Source organism: Lissotriton vulgaris, chromosome 3_1, assembly GCF_964263255.1.
Source record: "Lissotriton vulgaris chromosome 3_1, aLisVul1.2, whole genome shotgun sequence".
Classification (NCBI taxonomy): Eukaryota; Metazoa; Chordata; class Amphibia; order Caudata; family Salamandridae; genus Lissotriton; species Lissotriton vulgaris.
The window spans coordinates 508,221,289-508,240,019 of record NC_141689.1 but is presented as its reverse complement, the minus strand read 5'-3'; the positions used below and the strand labels follow the sequence as shown (position 1 = coordinate 508,240,019).

Genomic DNA, 18,731 nt, shown 5'->3' with positions numbered 1-18,731 from the left:
TCTCACCAAAAGCTAATGTACTTTGCCTAATTGTGTTATACTTCACTTTTGAAGGAATCTGGTTGTGCATTCCCAGTAGTATGTATGTGTGTTCTTATATAGCGCTCGACTTACCCTAGGGCATCTCGGCACTTGCCTTGGGAACCCGTCCTGGCTTTTCCCTGTGAGATAACCCGTACTGGGCATCCCCAAGGTGAAAGCCAGGCATCCCGCCGCGGGGGGAGGGGGGCTGTTGTGGAGTTTAAGCAAGCTAATGCCCAGAGTTGCAGAGTGTGAACCCATGATTCGAGTGGGCACCAAAGCGAGAATTATCGAGTCCGTGGACAATTGGGCTCAAGACCTTGCAGCGTCGGGAATTGAACGCTGGTCCCGGGTCTGACCTCTGCGTCTGGGTATGCCTCCTCTAACCAGTGAGCCACACTTCTCCATTAGTAGTGGTGCTGGTGATGCTGATGCATCATTCTTTATAGCAGAGATGCATAACTCTTTTTTTTTGGCTATGGTTTAGGGGAAGTACTTTGTTCTTAATTCCTCGTATGGAAATGCTTCCCACTGATCCTGTTATAGTAGCTTTCCATTTGCTCCATTCAAATGTACTGCTCGATAATTAGTGGTGTGATTTTCCGACTCGGATTTCTGCATGCATTTCATCTGCATGCGGACAGACTGAGGGAAACGAACACATAGAACCATGCAGTAATTTTGTTCCATATGACTTGTAATCAGGACCTACATCTATTATCTCCGTTTGGCTTCAGTGAGCTGTGACAGAACTTTGAAAGAGAGAATTCTGTGTGCTTCAGGACACCGTGCCTTCATTTGGGTAAATAACATAATGGGGTCATTTTGGTTGTGGCGTCAATTGAGAGTGCACAAATAACATTATATTAGGGACCTGGTTACAAGTTGAAGATTATTCAGAGGCAGCAAGGGGTTTACTCAGGTAATCGGAATCCTAGTTTTGCATTAATTGCTCCTCTGTTTTCCCATTTCAGCGAGTCAAGTCTGATGTCATTAATCATGGGTGGGAGGGAAGACTCGGAAAAAAGGAAAACATGCAGAATTTGGTTTGGTGTCTTAAATACTGATTCTCTATGCTGTGACTCTTGGGGTATAAATAACCATAGCACATGCATAGAAAGACATGGACAGATGCAGGTGGCACAGAGACGAAGAAAGCACAAACCACCTCGGTAGACTTGTGCATTAGCACGTTAGAGTCAGGCATGTTTGTAGTGTGACGCTTTTTGTTCATGAGCACAGCTCTGGCACGATGCCAATGCTGTCTTTTTCCAGACATAACAGTGGATTAATACACAGTATAGCAATTGTTTTAAGTATTTACAAGTAGAGCCTTGCTGGTAGGAGCAGCTGATTGCTGTAGTATGTCAGAAGCATCATCCCAGTCATGGAGAGCTGTGCCCAGAGCAACATGGCGTCTGCTGCGCGTGGTCTGATGACAGACGCCTCCTCAGTCAACAGTACGTTCCTGTGATGTCTATTTCCATGTCAACACAAAGTACCAAAAATACCAAGTGTCAAAGCAGCCGGTGCGCAGTTAACTTAAAATAAAAGCAGTTACTAACACCATATATCTTTATGAGGGCCCGAAAGGCATTCAAATTAAAACAGAAAAGCAGAGAGCGGAAGTCACAGAGCTGGGGCTGTATATTTCAATACCCGTGATATATTTCGTAAAATTGTTGTCCGTGTTTGCCTGACTTTTAATGATGTGAAGCCAATTCAATAAGAGGCTGAACTTCTTTGTTCGGATGCAGCCTTTTGCCATTTAAACAAGTCCTATTGCACCGTCAGAATGACATGTACTGCTTCATTGGAAGAGAAAATGCATCTCTTCCTGCATTATAACCGATACATACTTGTGCATATGAAATGTTAGATTGTCCTACTCGGTGGGCCAGCAGCATTGGAGCTGGTAAAACACGGAGCAGCCTGAGTGAACGCTGTAGTCACCAGGTGAAGATTCCCAGAGAGCAGCTTTGTTACTAGATGGAGGGGAGAGGCAGCTTAGACACAATGAGTCTCCATTGCTTGCAAGCCTATTCAGAGTCTATTTCTAGCTAAGCTTCCACATGGGGGACCTGCTACACCTAATGCACTAGCACAATAGCTGGGCTGCCTGGTGAAGAAGAAATAATTCTCTGGCTGATATAAAATTGTCAATGATGCTTTCCTGAAGCAATGGCTAAAAGTAGCTGACCCAAAGATCCCAAAACCCGAAGGATGCTGCCCAAAGCATATCTCCATGTCATTTTGAAGAGGAGATTCTTGCTAAGACTGACGCTGATGAAAGTTATAAAGTATAATATATATCTTACATACTTGTGAATCTATATAGTGCAGCTTATCACCCGGGAGGATATCCAGGCACGTCTATGTGCATGGGGAGTTTAAGTGATTTGCTCAGAGTCACATGAGTTGAGCCAATGCCGAGATGCGAAACTGGATCCCCAGTTCCTAAGTCGGCTGCTCTGCCCGCAGCGCCACAGCAAGAGAGCTGCAATCTTGACGATCATTACCCTCCCAATTCATTTGATATTGCCATATTGTTCTGCTGAGGTTCTTTATATTCCTCTACAGAGTGCGCTGAATGGTTGACAAAAAAGAAATATGTAGATCTTTGATTGCTTCCCTGGTCCATTTGAATGAAGCTGACACTGTGAGATCTTGTCGGTTCTGGTGATTCAGGTTAAAACTCTCCGATTTTGCCACTTTGATTTAGAATCCAGAGGTGGATTAAATCAAAAGCTCTATGTTAGACCTGGCATCTTTGGCGTGGTTTCCCCCTATCTTTTTGGCTCTACCTCCTTTATTTTTGATGGTGTGTTGGATTTCGTTTTTGCTGGTTTAGATGCTTTGGGCACTTTGCCACAGCTGTTCAGTGTCAAAGTGCAATTGCTCCCTGTGTAAATTGATATTGTGATTGGTTATCCATGATTGGCATATTTGTGTCACCAAGAAGACCCTAGTAAAGTGCACTGAGTGTGCCAGGGCTAGTGATAACAAATGCTACTAGTGGGCCTGCCGCACTGATTGTGCCACCCTCGTGAGTAGCCCTAAAATGGTGTCTCAGGCCTGCCACTGCAGTGCCTGTGTGCAGTCTGTGAACTGCCATGTCCTCCTGGTCAGTGTCCCCACTGGCCAGGCCTAACCCTTCCCTTTCTGTACACATTGGTCACCCCTATGGAAGGCCCAAGGTACCCCCTTGGGCAGGGTGCAGCATGTACTTGTGCAGGTGACATTCTCTGGTAGTGAATTACAGCCATTTTCGTTTTTCACTCTTGTAAGGCTATCTTGCCCCATAGGCTATCATGGGGGATGCTGGCTATAGTGGCTACCAGCATATCTTCCCATAGGAGCAAGATAGGACATAAAAGTCTGGTATCCCTGAACTCAGAATTTAATAACACATCTTTTAGGAAAGGTTGGGGCATATTATCAAGGGGGTTTATCGCTTTAAAAGCCAAGAAAGCGGAGATAAAATTATCTCCCTATTACCTAGCTGTCGCTAACACCAGTTAGCGACAGCTAATAGGAGATAGCGACCATCTTGGGCCCCACTTTGCATGTCAGTGATATTTATCACTAATGCCATGCAAAGTGGGCATGCCAAGATGTTAGCGACTGAAAACAGTCGCTAAAATCGCTATCTCCTATTACCAACTTTTGGAGATATTCACGCTAAGCGCGAATATCTCCAAAAGATGACACCTGCCCTGAGCAGTTCTTAGCCATGTTATCCAGTGGGAGGTGGATAACATGGCTAAGAGCATTAGCTCGGTAATGCATGAATATCGCTGACTTTTCAGCGATATTCATGCATTGCGGCGATTTTTATCGCATTTGCAATAAAACTTGGTAATACCAAGGTTTATTTGCGGTAAAAATCGCCGCAGCTCAGCGGTAAATTTTTGTCTCTAACCAAGCAATAGCGATAATAATCGCTATTGCTTGGTAATATGCCACGTAGTTTTTAAATGCTGTGCTTGAGAACAGCACTTTTAGAAAGTTGCTGCTCTCTTGTCTGACCCTTCTGCGAGCCTTGGCCTGTTTGTGAGTTGGCTGTCTGGTTTGAGATTGACAGGGGCAGGGAGACACCAGGAGGCTGGCTGGGTCAGCCCTAGGCTGAATGACTGCATCTGCATCTTGAGTGGTGGGAGGGGATGGCCCCCGGGCCTGAATAGGGCTGTGCCTGCCTTCCACAATGCTGGCTCCACCTCCTGCTGGGCGGCTGACAACCCTGCCCCCTCCCTGAAAGGAAAGGAGAGTCCAGAAAAACAAAGTGCTCAAGGAACACCCAGAACTGGTTCAGACCTGGTTCAGAGCCCTCCTGCACAAAGGGATCAAAGACTTTTAGGGGTATAAGTACAGGACCCTTGACTACAGAAAATTAGATCATCCTGGAAACAAGAAGGAACCTCTGTCAATGAGAAAGCTGGATGACTGAAGAAGAAGGACTGCCCTGCTGTGTGATGCTTGACTGACCCGCAGTTGCTTTGCTGTCTAGGAGAGGGGAAGGACTCTTGTTGCTTTGTCCCCTTACTTGAAGGAATCTCCAAGGGCATTTTGTGAGCTGGCTCCCTGTTTTGAAGTCCCAGGAACAAAAGGACTTCACTCCCAGCTTCCCTGAGCTCTGCTGAGAGCGCTCTGTCCTTCCTAGAGTGCTTGGGCTAGTTGTAGTGCCTCTGGAAGTTGTACCTGTGCTGGGAAGCTGGAAACCAAGATTTGAGAGACTTTGCTACAGAAAAGTTATCGCATTGCTCGCTTGCGGAGCGCATCCCTGACAGCGCAAGGAAATTCTCGCCACTACGAAGACCGAGATTGTCGCAGCGCCTGTTGCCTCTGCCGGAGACGTCGCATCCTTTATTTGCAGGAAGATCATCATCGCTACGAGCATCGTCGCAGAACCTGTCATCGCTGGGTGACATCGCCGCACCGCCTGCTTGCGGCTCCCATCACGTCGCTGCGAGCATCGCGGCAGACCAACGCATCGAGGAGCTGGGAGAGGAAGATCGCCGCTGGATCACGCATCGTCGCCCAGGAGATCGTCGCAGCCCCTACAGATCATCGCATCGTGCCTTTGCGAGGCCAAATTTCCTACGGAACCTACGAACCGGAATCCATACAAGTCATCGCCTTCCTCCCCATAAAGACCGGATTCGTCACAACACGCCCGCTGCTGCAGCAGGACTGTCGCCAACGCCTCCCTATGGTCTCAGGAGCAACGCATCGCTTGTTTTCCACCGCACCAGCTTCTGCTTTGGAACTTTGTCGCACTTAAAGGTACTGTTGGCTAAACGTGACGCAACTGTGAACTTTTCACGCAACTGTGGATTATTTTTATTGAAACTTTAAGAACTCTTTCGCAACCATATTCTTGAACTGTGTAGGTTGGATTTTTGTCGTTTTGGTCTTGTGTAGTTTAGATTAAATACCTTTATTTTTCTAAACTGTTGTGGAGTCAGTTTGTGGTGTTTTCACTGTGTTACTGTGAGTGTTGGTAAAAATACTTTACACATTGCCTTTGATAAGCCTTGACTGCTCGTGCCAAGCTACCAAGGGGGTGAGCAGGGGTTATCTAAGAGTGTTTCCTCCTTACCCTGACTATAAGCAAGGGTCCCTATTTGGACAGTGGTACCTACCTCTGCCAACTAGAGACCCCCAGTTCTAACACTCTACTTTCATCAGGCTCCTCTGAGGGCCTCCCTAAATTCCGCTGCTAGGCTCTTAACTGGACTTTGATTATTTGTTTTTGCCTTGTTTATTCTGTTTGTTTGCTTATAACCTTTGTGATGCATAATCTGTAAAGCGCTCTGATACCCTCAGTGGTCATGTTCGCGCTATATAAAACATTAAAAATAAAATAAATAAAATAAGGTAGACTATTGTCACCCGCATTTCATCAGAAAAAGCAGTGAGCTTGAAAGTATCTCCGTGTAATTTAATACCCTGGATGTATGGATTGTCATGGATCTGTTGACGTGACAATACAAAAAGGTGGTAAATAGGGCAATCCCTGCCTCCTACGTCTATGAATGTCCAGCCTCTCCAATAGTTCTCCATTCACTCAGGCCCTTGCCAGTAGGTTCAGATGACTCGCCGAAACCACCACAGCATAAAACAAACCTATTCCCCTGTGTTGTATACAAACCCGCCAGTTGGTATGGTTGAACAGATGAGAGGATAAGACTTTGCAATCAAAAGGTGACAACATCAAACAATAGATGAATCAGTTTGGGAAGCAACTGCAGTCATCCTACGGTATAAAAGACATTTGGTCCTAGAGTGAAATAATAGTTTTGTGTGTGAAATGGTTGATCCTGAGAACAACAGTCTGGCTTTCCATATTCCTAACCCACTGTAGGGCCAAAGATGTGAGTTATTGATTTAGGGCCTTATTACGGGTTTGGCATCTGACCACTGGAGAACTGTGTTCACCCCCGCCAGTAGCCCATAGGGCTGGTGGTCCAAAGACCACCGTATTACGAGTTGACCAAGGTACCGGCGGTGTGGCTTCGGAGATCTTGCGGAGGTGGAGAGTACTTTTTTAAAATATATCGATGCCTGTGTGCGCATTTCAACAGCATATTTGAAAGATGCACACATATGCATGATACATGTGGAAAAATACAATCTACCCATTGCCGGGGTTCTGCCAACATGTGGGCAGTCCTTGCATTGGATATATGGTATGAAAAGGACTCATCTATAGATCTCCACAAATAGGGTCATATTCCTGGGGGTAAACATCCTGCTGTGAAGTGGGGATCTGAGGAAAGGGATCCACATTGGAATCTGCCTGTAAGCACAAGAAAGGGGTGAGCATGCGCCCCAAATCCTTCATCACCGCCACCTTAAAGCAGGCGATCAGACCGCCACGGTCAGATTGTGGAAAAGGCAACTCATAATACATTTGGAGGTGCTGCTCCCCTGAATCACCATATGGCGGCTGCCTTTCCCCATGTGAATCTGACGGTAAGTGGTCTGCTTGGTGGTCTTAACGGTTCAACACCGGTCTTCGCAAAGTTGATCCGCCCTACTCGTAATACAGTGGTCAGACCTCCGAGCTCTCTTTGCTTGTACTGCCACCACTGATAGGGCAGTGCACGGGACCACCAAACTGGTAATAAAGCACTTAGTGATGGTGGGTAGCCATTGGTAGTTAAAAGCAAGTTACAATTGGACTGTAGGTTGAGAGAAGGTAAGTATTGTCTTGCTTCTAGGAACTCTGTATTAATCAATGTTTGCATATGTTCCTTAAATCACAGTTATATATCTGCTGTCTTAGTCGAATGCATAAAATTATGACACAAATGCTTTTGCATTTTTTGCAGGTTTTGCTGGTCTTTGCCAAAGAAGATAGTCAAAGTGATGGGTTTTGGTGGGCCTGCGACAGAGCTGGATATAGATGCAATATTGCCCGAACCCCAGAATCAGCTGTTGAATGTTTCCTAGACAAGCATCATGAAATCATTGTGTTGGATCATAGAAATTCCAGATACTTTGATGCAGAAGCTGTCTGCAGGTAAGCAGTAGGTGAATGTGGTGCAAACAGTTAACACACAAAATCAGCAATTTTGTTGGACAATATATAAACTCACCTGAACAACATTTTAAAAAATGGGTCTGGAATAAGTAAGATAACATTATTGCATCCAATCATTTTCAGCAACCAGTGTCCGCATTATGTATTCACACACCCACTGTGCCCCCCCCCCCGGAACTTTGTATAATAACAGGTAGCATGTGGTGTGGACTGTGCTCAAAAACAGAGCTCCAGCATGTCAGAGACAATTGGGCAGAAAAGCAGAGCCCTTCTTGAAAAGATGTCTGGAACTAGTGATTTCAGGTCACCGCTTTAATACAAACACTGAGTATGCTTGAGGACTGTACAACCCAGGTGCCTAGTGAGGATTAAGAGATTGCTCGCTCAGTTTGTATAGTTCTTGTTGTGCTTAATCAGGAATATAGTTATGTACAAGTTATGTATGGGTTTTGAAAGACTAACCTGAGCCAAACAACAATGACATTTTTACCCTTTTCCACTTTTATTCTATGATTTAAAATACTTCTCCCATCATTTTAAAAGCAGCCCAGACATAGCTATCATGTGTACATTAACAGTGGTAACATTTCTGCTGCCCTTGTCATGTCCTTTACTACACTTATGTAGGCCTTCAATTAGTCGTATCTGCTTTGTATAGGTCCTCGGTAGGATATGCCAGCCTCCTAGAATTACACCTGTTGATGATGCCACACAGGTCCATTTATGTGGTGATCAAACAATTAAAATAACTAGTAAAAACATACACTGCAGTGTGCATGTCAAAGTGAGTGAGTGATATTAAACTTAAAATCTGAAACTAATCAGTTTGAGAAAAATATAAAATATTTTGTACAACATAATGCTCCAAAATTGTTATGCACGTTTTTTTAATAGTAAGCCAGCAATCCCAAAAACCTATTCCGTATGCTCTAATTACAATTTAATTTAGTTAGTCCTACGAGAAAACGGTATTGCTGCTTTATGGTAATAGATAATTACAGTTGAAATGAGGTTACAAAGTGGCAAATGCAAGGGGCATAGATACAATATTTAAAAAAATTCTGAATATTTTTACCTGGAAAGAAGGAACATTATCTGAAGACAACCCTACACATGACTTAAATTGAACTGCTTAAAATATGTGTTTGGACCAAACTGCAAAGTACATATTAGCATATTTATTTTTTAGGGCACAGAACTCACATTTATTTCACCTGCCTGTATTGCAGGACGTTTATTCAAAGGAGTAATAGACCATGCATTTAAATGTAGATTATGGGGGGGGGAGGGGGGGGCGGGGGGGGGGGGGTTATGTTGCGTGTGTGACCATGTAACGAATAAAACACACTCCACTGTATTTTCAATATATCGAAGTCACGATGGAGATCCATTACCCTATCAAGGAGCCCAACATCTGTTTTTGTGCCTCTCTGTGGCCGCTGACCTCGTTGGTGATTTGCGATACCCGTATAACGTATGGCAGGGGATACTTTACCTCATGTTTTGTTTTAGATGTTATGTCACTATGCAGAGCCACTACTTATTTTCTTATTACAAGCATGTTTTGAAGTTAAATCCTGCACGTAATAGGAACATTGTGTAGAATAAGAAAATATATCACAAGCCACCTATAATAATTTCAGTTTGCAAGATATTTGTGATCACCATTTCACCAGCACTGCGCAGGCACCACGGGACCATGGTTTGTAAATGTAATCAGAAAACCTTACATTGCCATATAGGACCAAAGTACATTTGTTACTTTTATGTATTTTCTGTCTTACATACAATGGCGACCACCACAAACAAATAGTGGTGGGCGGGTGGAGGGAGCACAGGAGGGGTCACGCAGGTGGGGCATTGTGGGAGGGAGGTGTTAGTGATATTATATTAAAAATAAAAAGAACTTACCTGAAGCCGCTGGCCACCTCCCGCTTCTTGCCTCCTCTCCTCTTCCTGGTCCCAGCAGCCCCTGGGACAGACTCCCATTTAATCCCTGTGCTGAAGAGCAGTGCAGGGATTGATCTGAGTGGGCTGCAAAGACACTCTGCTCAGACCAGGGGGTCTCTGGGGTTTCTCCAGCCCGGCTGTCCAATGCAGCCGGGCTCGGGAAACCTAAGTGTGCATGTGCGTTTTGGCCGGCCTGAGGGTACATAGCACTCCTCCTCCCTCCTCCCATGCCTCTGCCCTGCCCCTTCCCACAGTGCTGGCTCAGAGCCGGCAAACGAAAAAAAAATGATGCTAGAACACTCTTTTATTTTTCATTTACTGACTGTGAGCCAGGCAGTCGGACGATGCTCCTCCGCCATTGCAGAGGAGCCGCCACTGCTTGCATATTTATATTTAGGAAGCTAGCTTGAAAAAGCTGTTTTTTTCAAAGAGAAGCTAACAATGGGAACTGACTGTAATTAGAATGTTTAGATTTACTATTCCTTAATGAATTGTTGATAAAAAAATGGTATAATGGTGATGGCTAGTGGTTTAAAAAGATTCTAGACTGGAACATTATCCACATTAGTAATGATTTACTACACGTGCCACACAATTTGTATGCAATTAAAATTTCACAAAAAATTTTGTTTTAAGAGAAAATGGATGAAAGCTAGAAAATGTCCTGCATAAGTTTGCATTTTGAGACACAATAGTTTATATACGTTTGCAAAATTATTTAGATAACTTGCTGCATAACGCTAGCAGTGCTGTGTTGAAAATTAGGGTAAAGTTTAGATGGGGGTGAAACCCTACTGGATCAGCAACCACAGTCTCTGTCAGTGAAACGCAAGCAAACTCCAGAGTCTGTGCTTAACCCCAAATTAGCTTGCACAAAGGCAGTCAGGCTTAATGTAGAGGCAGCACACACAAAAGTAATAGTGTGAAAACACCACACAAGAAATTCCCACACCAATTTAAAAAACTAGAGTAAAATGTAATAAGTATTTTAAGACCTAAATTACAAAACCCAACTCAGTAGAACTGGAGATATGCAATTTTAAAGATTTAACTGAAAATAGTGCCTAAAAACACAAAATGCCAACTGTGGTTATCTTGTCATGCCAGACCAGTACAAAGAAGTTCAGGCCGACCACGATGGAGAGAGGGCCAGCTACAGGGACCCAGTTAGGCCCACTGAACAAGATTACCTTAAATCTGAGTTGTTCGAGGATGCATCCTGCAGTGGAGGTGCCTAAAAACAGAGAGGTTGCAATATGAATTTGTGTGTCTTCGTTAAGCTTGTAATGTGGAGTCTTGCTCAGTCGTTGAGGATACTGCCAACGAGGGACTTGAGATGCAAAGGCCTGAGGCACCGAGGATGCCTTGCATGGTGGTGGTGCCTGAGAGGCTGCGGGCGGTGATGCTAAGTTCTGCGCTGGGGATCCATTATGCAGCTGTTTCGATGCAGAGTTTTGGTAAGGTGATGCCTCATGCAGCAGCATCGATGCAGAATTTTTGACAGGTGATGTGTCACAATACATTGATTCTGCTGGCACCACAGTTGGTTTGGCACTGATAGAGAATCTTTAGGCCCACTTCCAAGTACTGGGATGGCACTACTTGGGAGGGCAAGACTCACAGCTGGCAGAGCCCAGTTGCTGGGCTTAAGATGGAGGAAGCCTGTTCTGTCCGTAAGGCTTCTGATCAAGTAGGGATCAGGTTTCCCATGCCTCCTGCCCTTACCCTTCTTTGCAGCTACCTCGGCCATTCTTTCAGGCTCCAGGCTCTCTTTACTCTCCACCTGGGCAGCCATTACCAAGGGTCATGCAGACCCACTCAGGCAACCCCAACACTTCCAGGTGTGACCTGAGCTCCACTTCCTCCTAGACAGTGTGCTCCAAGTCATCCCCTAGCAAACAATCCACAGGCATGGCAGGGCTCATAGCTACCTTAAGAGAACCTGAGACCCCCTCTACTCACAGGGAACCAGAGTCACAGGTAGTGGATCTTGCGATTGTCTGCTACTACAACCTGATGAAATCCATTGGGAACTGCTGTGAGGACATCAGATGACTCCTGACAGTAGACATACTGGCTCCTGTGTTTCCCAGAGCCTCCACCCTCTGCCCATTGATAGTGATCCATTTCCTATACTTGGAAGTATTGGAAGGCATGTGAGCTTTTGGCACCATCTCTTAGTCATCCTGCGAGGGACACTAAGGAAACCTCAGCGGCCTGCCCTCACACTGACTGGTACCATCTCCTCTCCAAGCGCTACACTGGCCACAGGAAACATCCTAAACAACGAAGTCAGAACAACGACTAACCAGAACAACGAAGTTTGAACAACGAAGACTCACATTCAACGACGTCTGAAACAACGAAGGTCAGAACAACGACTTTTCAGAACACCAAAGAAGAAGATACTGCAGTGTGTGTTGCACGTCACTTTTCTCCGCCTACCTTCCCCTCATCTTCACTTCGATTCGGCATTGTTGGAGTGTTTAGTGTTACGTCACTCACCACCAACAAATCACAATTCAGTCTTTTTCGGCATCCACACCTCTGGAAAGGAATTTCAGCAATGATATTGGCAGGCAACGTGACATGCCAATGACAGCCTTTACGTCTTGTTTGCAGACTAGCTGGCGGACAAAGAAGAGTAAAGGAAAGTAGTCTGGTTTCATACTGCTTGGTTGTAGGACCCGTCAAAAGCGTAAATGGAGACAGCAGAGGAAAAATAGATGATGGACATTTAATGTTGTGACTATGTGTGTAATAATGATTTTATATGGTATGTAAAAGTATACCTTTCATTTGGAAAATATTTATTTTAAAAAGTAATCTTCACTTAAAATAATTTACAAAATGCATAATTGAAACAAGCATAAGGAGACTAAAATTAAATTAATTGTGCTAGTGCAGAGGGGCTCAGCTTGATGTGTTTGGGCTCGACACTTGTTAGGAGATCAAGAAGATAAACACAGCCTTTAATTTCACTCGGCACGATTGAGCACGCAGATGGAAAAAGATTAAACATGTTGATAAGAAAGAAAATACAGGCGTCAAATAGTAATTGGCAATTTACATTTTATTCATTGTATAGGAAGTCGTTCTAAAATAAGTAGTGGTTAAGAATAGTTTGTTGTTTAAAATTCGTGGTTCAGGCAGTCGTGGTACAGGAAGTAGTTGTTTAGTCACACATCCACTGGCCACCCCTTGGAATGCCCGCCACTGGGGGGCTGTGCCCTCTTAGGACACTTGCCATCTTCCTTGGTGTGCCCCTACCAGTAGCCCTCATAGCACTTAGGGACGAACTTACCAGTGTTTTTATCTTTAAAACCTTTCTTCTGGTGCCCAGATTGGGGACAGGGTTATTTCCCCTGTGAACAATTTTGGGGGTGAGAAGTCAAGTTTCTTGTTTGGATTTTCGCTCTCCTTCTTCTGGTGGGAATACTGACTACCTTTTTGGGAGCCCCCTCCGATACCTTAGTGTGGACACTGGTGCTGATCCAGTGGTCTGTCTCCCTAACAAGCTCCCTGTGATCTGTGAGCCTACTATCCACCAGGTATTGACCCAGATCTGTAAAGCAAAGACTGAACATGTGCTCTCTAACAATCAGGTTATACAGCCCTTGGTAAACATTCACTTCACTGACCTTCATCCAACCATCCAGGGCCTGGCAAATATGATGCACACAATTCACCCAGGTCTGCAGGGGCACTTTCTGTCTGTCCCTAAACTTATTCCTATAGTTGTTTGGGTCAGTCAATACTTCCTGGTCAGGGCCTCCTTTTTGAGGTGATACTTCATCCTATCCTCTTTCCCTAGCGCTAACAATGCATATCTTCCTTCATTGGGAATACGCCTCCAGCGACTAACCCCCCCCCCCATCCTCCTCAGGGCCCCAATGCCTAGGAGCTGTGAGATTGCAATGCAAGGTCCTGCATTGTGTTCACCTTGCCATGCAGGGTCCTGAATTGTCGAGTATGCCATTGACGAGCAGCTTGTGATGCAAAGGCCAGAACCGGGGTTGTGTAGCATGGCAGCAGTTCCTGGAAGGCTACAGGCAGCAATGCACAGGCTGCTCTGGAGAAACATTACACAGCAGCCCTCATGTGTAGTTTTGGTGAGGCGATGCATCACGTAGAGGACCCGATGTAGAATTTTTGGGAATCGATGTGTCGTAATGTCTCCTTTCTGCTGGCACCACAGTTGGGTTTGCAGAGGACCTTCAGGCCCACTTCCAAGGGTCAAGGACTTGGGTGACACCTCTTAAGAGGGCTGAGCTCATAGCTGGCAGAGTCCAGGTACTTGGTTCAAGATGGAGGACGCCTGTTCTGTCACTGAGGCTTCTGGTCAGGAGACCAGCCTTTGGAGTCACTCTGGTGGTCTTGGGTTTAAGATGCAAGTCAAGTCTTTCTCAGTCAGGCAGGAGGGCAGCACAGCAGAGCAGATGAGTGGCAGTCCTTCTTGCAGTAAAGTAGTTCAGCAGTCATCCCTCTTAATCTTCTACAGGTCCAGATGTGTACTGAAGGGTTGGGTCTGATGGTCCAATATTTGAACCAGGTGCCTGCTAGAAGTGTAAAAAAGGTTCTGGAAGTCTCCACCCTAAGAGGTGTTTGGCATTTCCTGCCTTTCTGCTCGCTCCACAGATTGTCTTGGTTCACAAAAGACTGGTGACAAGTCCTTTGTGACTGTGTTCAGGCAGAGTTTTTGTGATGTGCAAGTGTGGTAGCGGAAAGCTCCTCCCTTGTTAAGTCAGAACAGCCCATCCGGACACTACCCAGCCCCAGCTTTGTCTGACGTTCTGGGAGCAATACCTAAAGACCAACTGCCAGCTACACCTAGCCATGTGACCCAGAATAAAAACAGTAGACCTTTTAATGTATAGGACAAGAAAATGACAACTTTCTAAAAGTGGTATTTTTAGAATTGTGACTTAAAATCCGACGTTACCATTAAAGAGGGATTTTATTTGCAATTCTTTAGACACCAATTCGGCCTATTTAATTGCTACCAACTAAAATATTCTACCTTTTAAATGTATTTCAGGAACCCGATATTACCCTAGGGGAGGGGTAGGGCTTGCAATAGAGAAAAGCGAATTTAAGAGTTTTTCACTACCCGGACAGATAAAACTTAAAAAGTACACGTCCTAGTTTTTAAATACACTGCATCCTGCCATATGAGCTATCTAGGGCTTGCCCTAGGGGTGACTTATTTGTAGTAAAAAAGAAGATTTAGGCTTCGGAAAAAGGTTTGTTTTGCCAGGTCAAAATGGCAGTTTAAAACTGCACACACAGTGTCTGCAATGGCAAGCCTAAGACATGTTTTACAAGGCTACTTAAGTGGGTTGATCAATCAGTGCTCCAGGCCCACTAGTAGCATTTAATTTACCAGCCCTGGGCACAGGGGATACCACTTTACAAGGGACTTACAACAAGAAAACGTGGCAGTTGGGTACAACCCAAGGCCTAAGGCCAACAAACCAAGATCAGAAAAAATAGGATGGGTGAAGGCAAACGTTTTCTGGGAAACCACCTTAAGGCTGACAGCCCTAACGGGTAAAGCTCTATGGAGTTGTTTAGAGATTGCCATTGTGATGATGAAGGCCATATTTCACCGGAAACCACAACATAATAACCATAATTCACTGTTCCCTAGGAATTATGTTTATATAGTCCTGCATTTTGTGCAATAAAAGGTCCTATATGGTCCCATAGTGGTATCCCATGGTGGTTCTGCTGACATTGACTGTGTGGTTTATAAGGTTGGTAATTTCCACATACTCTGCATTGTGTGGAGTCTTTCTTGGAGCCGGTGCTGGGCACTCTGCCCAAAGAAAGTCTTCCAGCACTGCCTACTCCTTACATGATTCTGGCACCAATGCTGGCATATCCAGAACTTCTGGAACTTGGAGCTAACCTGGCTAAGTTCCCCAGTGCTTTAATGGCACTGTTAAGGTAGGCTGTGTTCCCTTCTGGTGCACCTTTGACCCCATGTGTCTCTCCGGGTTTCCGTTTGAGATTCAACCAGTGGGCCCACCCTTGGTGTCATTGAACTGTGTAGCTTCCCCTCAACGATTGTCTCCAATGCCAGCAGGTTCATTCTGTTTTATGGCCCTTTGCCAATAATTTTTTTACAGTGTTGGTGTCTTCCTCAGCACTGTTGCCAATGCTACATCTGGCTCTGACTGTGTTGCTCTTGCACCATCATTTGTGCCTTCTATGGTTCCGGTTCTTCCACAGGGACAACAAAAGACCAAGAAATACCTTTATAGGTCCAGGAGAAGCATTCAGAAACTAGCAGAAGAGACCACGCACCGAGAGCTGTCATAGCTTGTACCTGTTCCATGCCAACACTATTGACAAATTACAGAGGACGTATTCATGTCTGATTTAGACCCAGTAAAAATGCTGGACCCATTCAATCACAATGACAGCAGGGAGGTAGATAATTTGCTACTTCATGCCGTCTTCATACACAACCAACTACCTCCAGAGATTGCATGTGCTGCTGGACTAGCTGGCCTTGCCCCTCCATGAAGTCAGTGTTATGATTCCAGCATTCCACCTCTGGAGGACGCTGTATATGTACCAACTGCAGCCTGGAAATCACCACAACAAATCCAAAATCCCTGTAGGACTCCTTCCTGCTTCCCATTTCAATCTTTCACATATTGGAAAACCAACATTTAATTTCATGGACTACATGTACAGGTTCCATAATGCACTGCAAGATATTCACAGAGACCCAGCATCCACTGTGTATTGCTGTCAATGGTAATAGCAGCAGCAGTACCTCAGCCTAGGATTCTTTTCTCCAAGAGTTGGGAATGGCACACACTTGTGACTGGCCTTGTGCAGCTCAATCATGTGATTCCACCAAGGGCTTGCAGCTGCCTGGAACGCCTTATAAGCAAGATCACTGGGATTATGCGACAGGATAGAGTGAAATTATGTGGCACAGTTGAGTAAATTATGGCGCAACAAAAGCTACATTATGTGGCATAATGCAGTACATTTTTTATAGTATTACTTCATTATTTCATCATTTTTAAATATGGTAACACTTTCTGGGCATTGGCTGCACCTTAGTAGTACCAGTTTTATACCTAAATATAGCAAAAAGCAGTAGAAAGGTGACCAGTCCAGCTTTGCAATGGGCCTTCCACTGCGTTGCAATAAGCGTTGCTGCATTTTTAGTAACTTGTGAACCATCTGAGCTAGGAACAAAATAGATTTTTGGGTAAAATCTGCAGATTATGCTGCAGATGAAGGATTTAGTGGCAAATGAGGTAAATCTGTAATTATTCAAAAATTGCGTCAGAATCGCATAATTCCAGAGACCCTGGTAATAAACTAACATTGCCTGAAGCTCCTGGTTCTTGCATTGAAGTTTGTACCTCTGTGTGCCAGACCTCTTGTTATGTTATGTTATGTTATCCGGATTTATTACGCGCGCAGATGGCCCAGCAAAGGGGCGTCCTGGCGCTAGAACAGAACAGAAAACCGGACAGAAAGAAAAACACAACGCAACAACAGCAGAACTAAGGTGCTAAGGGGAAGAGGAAGGTTTTGACAGCCTTCCTGAAAGCAAGGAGCCCCTCGATGGCACGAATATGGACAGGCAAGGAATTCCATAACTTGGCGGCAAGGACTCGGAAGGAGCGTCCGCCAATCCTAGATCTCTTAAAACGAGGAACTGTGGCAAGGTGGAGAACAGAGGACCTCAGAGAGCGAGCTGGAACGTAGGGAGAGATAAGTTGCTGCAGAATCTGAGGGGAAGAAAGTTTAAGGATTTTGAAAGTCAAAATCAAAGATTTAAACTTTATTCTCTGTGCCACCGGGAGCCAATGGAGATTGTAAATGGTTTTCCTAGCTGAGCAAAATTTGGGCAAGCCAACCAGAGCCCTGGCGGCAGCGTTCTGGACGCGTTGAAGACGAGAGAGCTCAGCCTGATTGACTCAAAGAAAAAGAGAGCTAGCATAGTCTAATTTAGACAGGATCATGGCTTGCACGATAAGTTGACGGGTGGGAGCGTCAAAGTATTTAAAGGTGGACCGAAGCTGACGCAAAATCCCAAAGCAAGAGGCAGCAGTCTTTTTAGTATGGATGGAGAAGCTCAATTGGGAGTCGAACCACACCCCAAGATTTTTTACTTCAGTAACGGGGGTAGGGGTAGGGCCGAGCTCTTGAGGCCACCAGCTATCGCCCCACAGGTGAGTTTGTTTCCCCACAATGAGCACCTCGGTTTTCATAGCGTTCCATTGCAGGAAATTATCATTCATCCAGTGGGCCACGGATATAAGTCCCTCACGGAACTTAGCTGCCTCAAGATCGGAAGCCCCACTAATCGCAACCGCCAGCTGAGTGTCGTCTGCGTAGGACACGATGGAGAGGTTCCCACGCATGGCGACATCAGCTAGCGGCTGGACATAAAGATTAAGGGGGTCATTAGGATCGCGGACGGACTTGAGTCCGTCCGCGACCCCAGAGCATGAGGGAACGTCCGCATGGGCTGTGGCGTTCCCTCTGTGCAGATTAGGATGTGACCGCCAGGGTGGCGGTCACATCCTCTATTTTTAACATTGCTGCGGGTGGAGCTTCAAGCTGCACCCGCAGCAATGTTAAAAATGCATGCACAGCATTTGCGTGCACAAAGCGGCAGGCACCGCGCGGTGCCTGCTGCATTGTGCACGCAAATGCAGGGGGGTACCATAGGTACCCCCCATGTGCACCCCCCACCCCCCACTACACCTAGGGGGCCCGCAATGGGCCCCTGCAGTGCAGTTACACATGCTTTTCCACGGCGGAAAAGCCGCCGCGGAAAAGCATGTTCCCAAGCACATCCTAATCTGGCTGACGGTGTCTAAGAGACACCTTCACCATTTTAGTGCTTTTCCGCCGCGGTTGTAAGCCAGCCGCGGCGGAAAAGCTGCGGACCTAAACCATGACCCACCAGCCATCCTAATGTGGCGGTGGGTCCTGGTGGGTCCGCAGAGGATTTTCCGCATCCTCCGGGCCGGCGGTGGCTTCCGCCGGCCCGGAGGATGCGGAAAATCCTCCATCCTAATGACCCCCTAAATGAGGTGGGGCTTAGAGCCGATCCCTGTGGAACTCCCTGGGCAATCGCATGTGGTTTAGATTCGAAGGGGGGAGTGATGACCCTGAAGGAGCGATCAGATAGAAAAGATCTGAACCATTCAAGAGCCAACTTATCCACCCC

The 18,731-nt window shown here is 45.7% G+C and overlaps 1 protein-coding gene across 1 annotated transcript in view; it reads left to right on the top strand.

Moving 5' to 3' along the window:
- Positions 1-18,731, top strand: part of PDE8B (phosphodiesterase 8B) — a 1,129,923-nt gene that overhangs the window by 565,308 nt on the left and 545,884 nt on the right. The window contains exon 4 of the mRNA XM_086960753.1: positions 7,356-7,546. Within this exon, the coding sequence (XP_086816879.1) occupies positions 7,356-7,546 (191 nt within the window). The remainder of the gene's footprint in view (positions 1-7,355; positions 7,547-18,731) is intronic.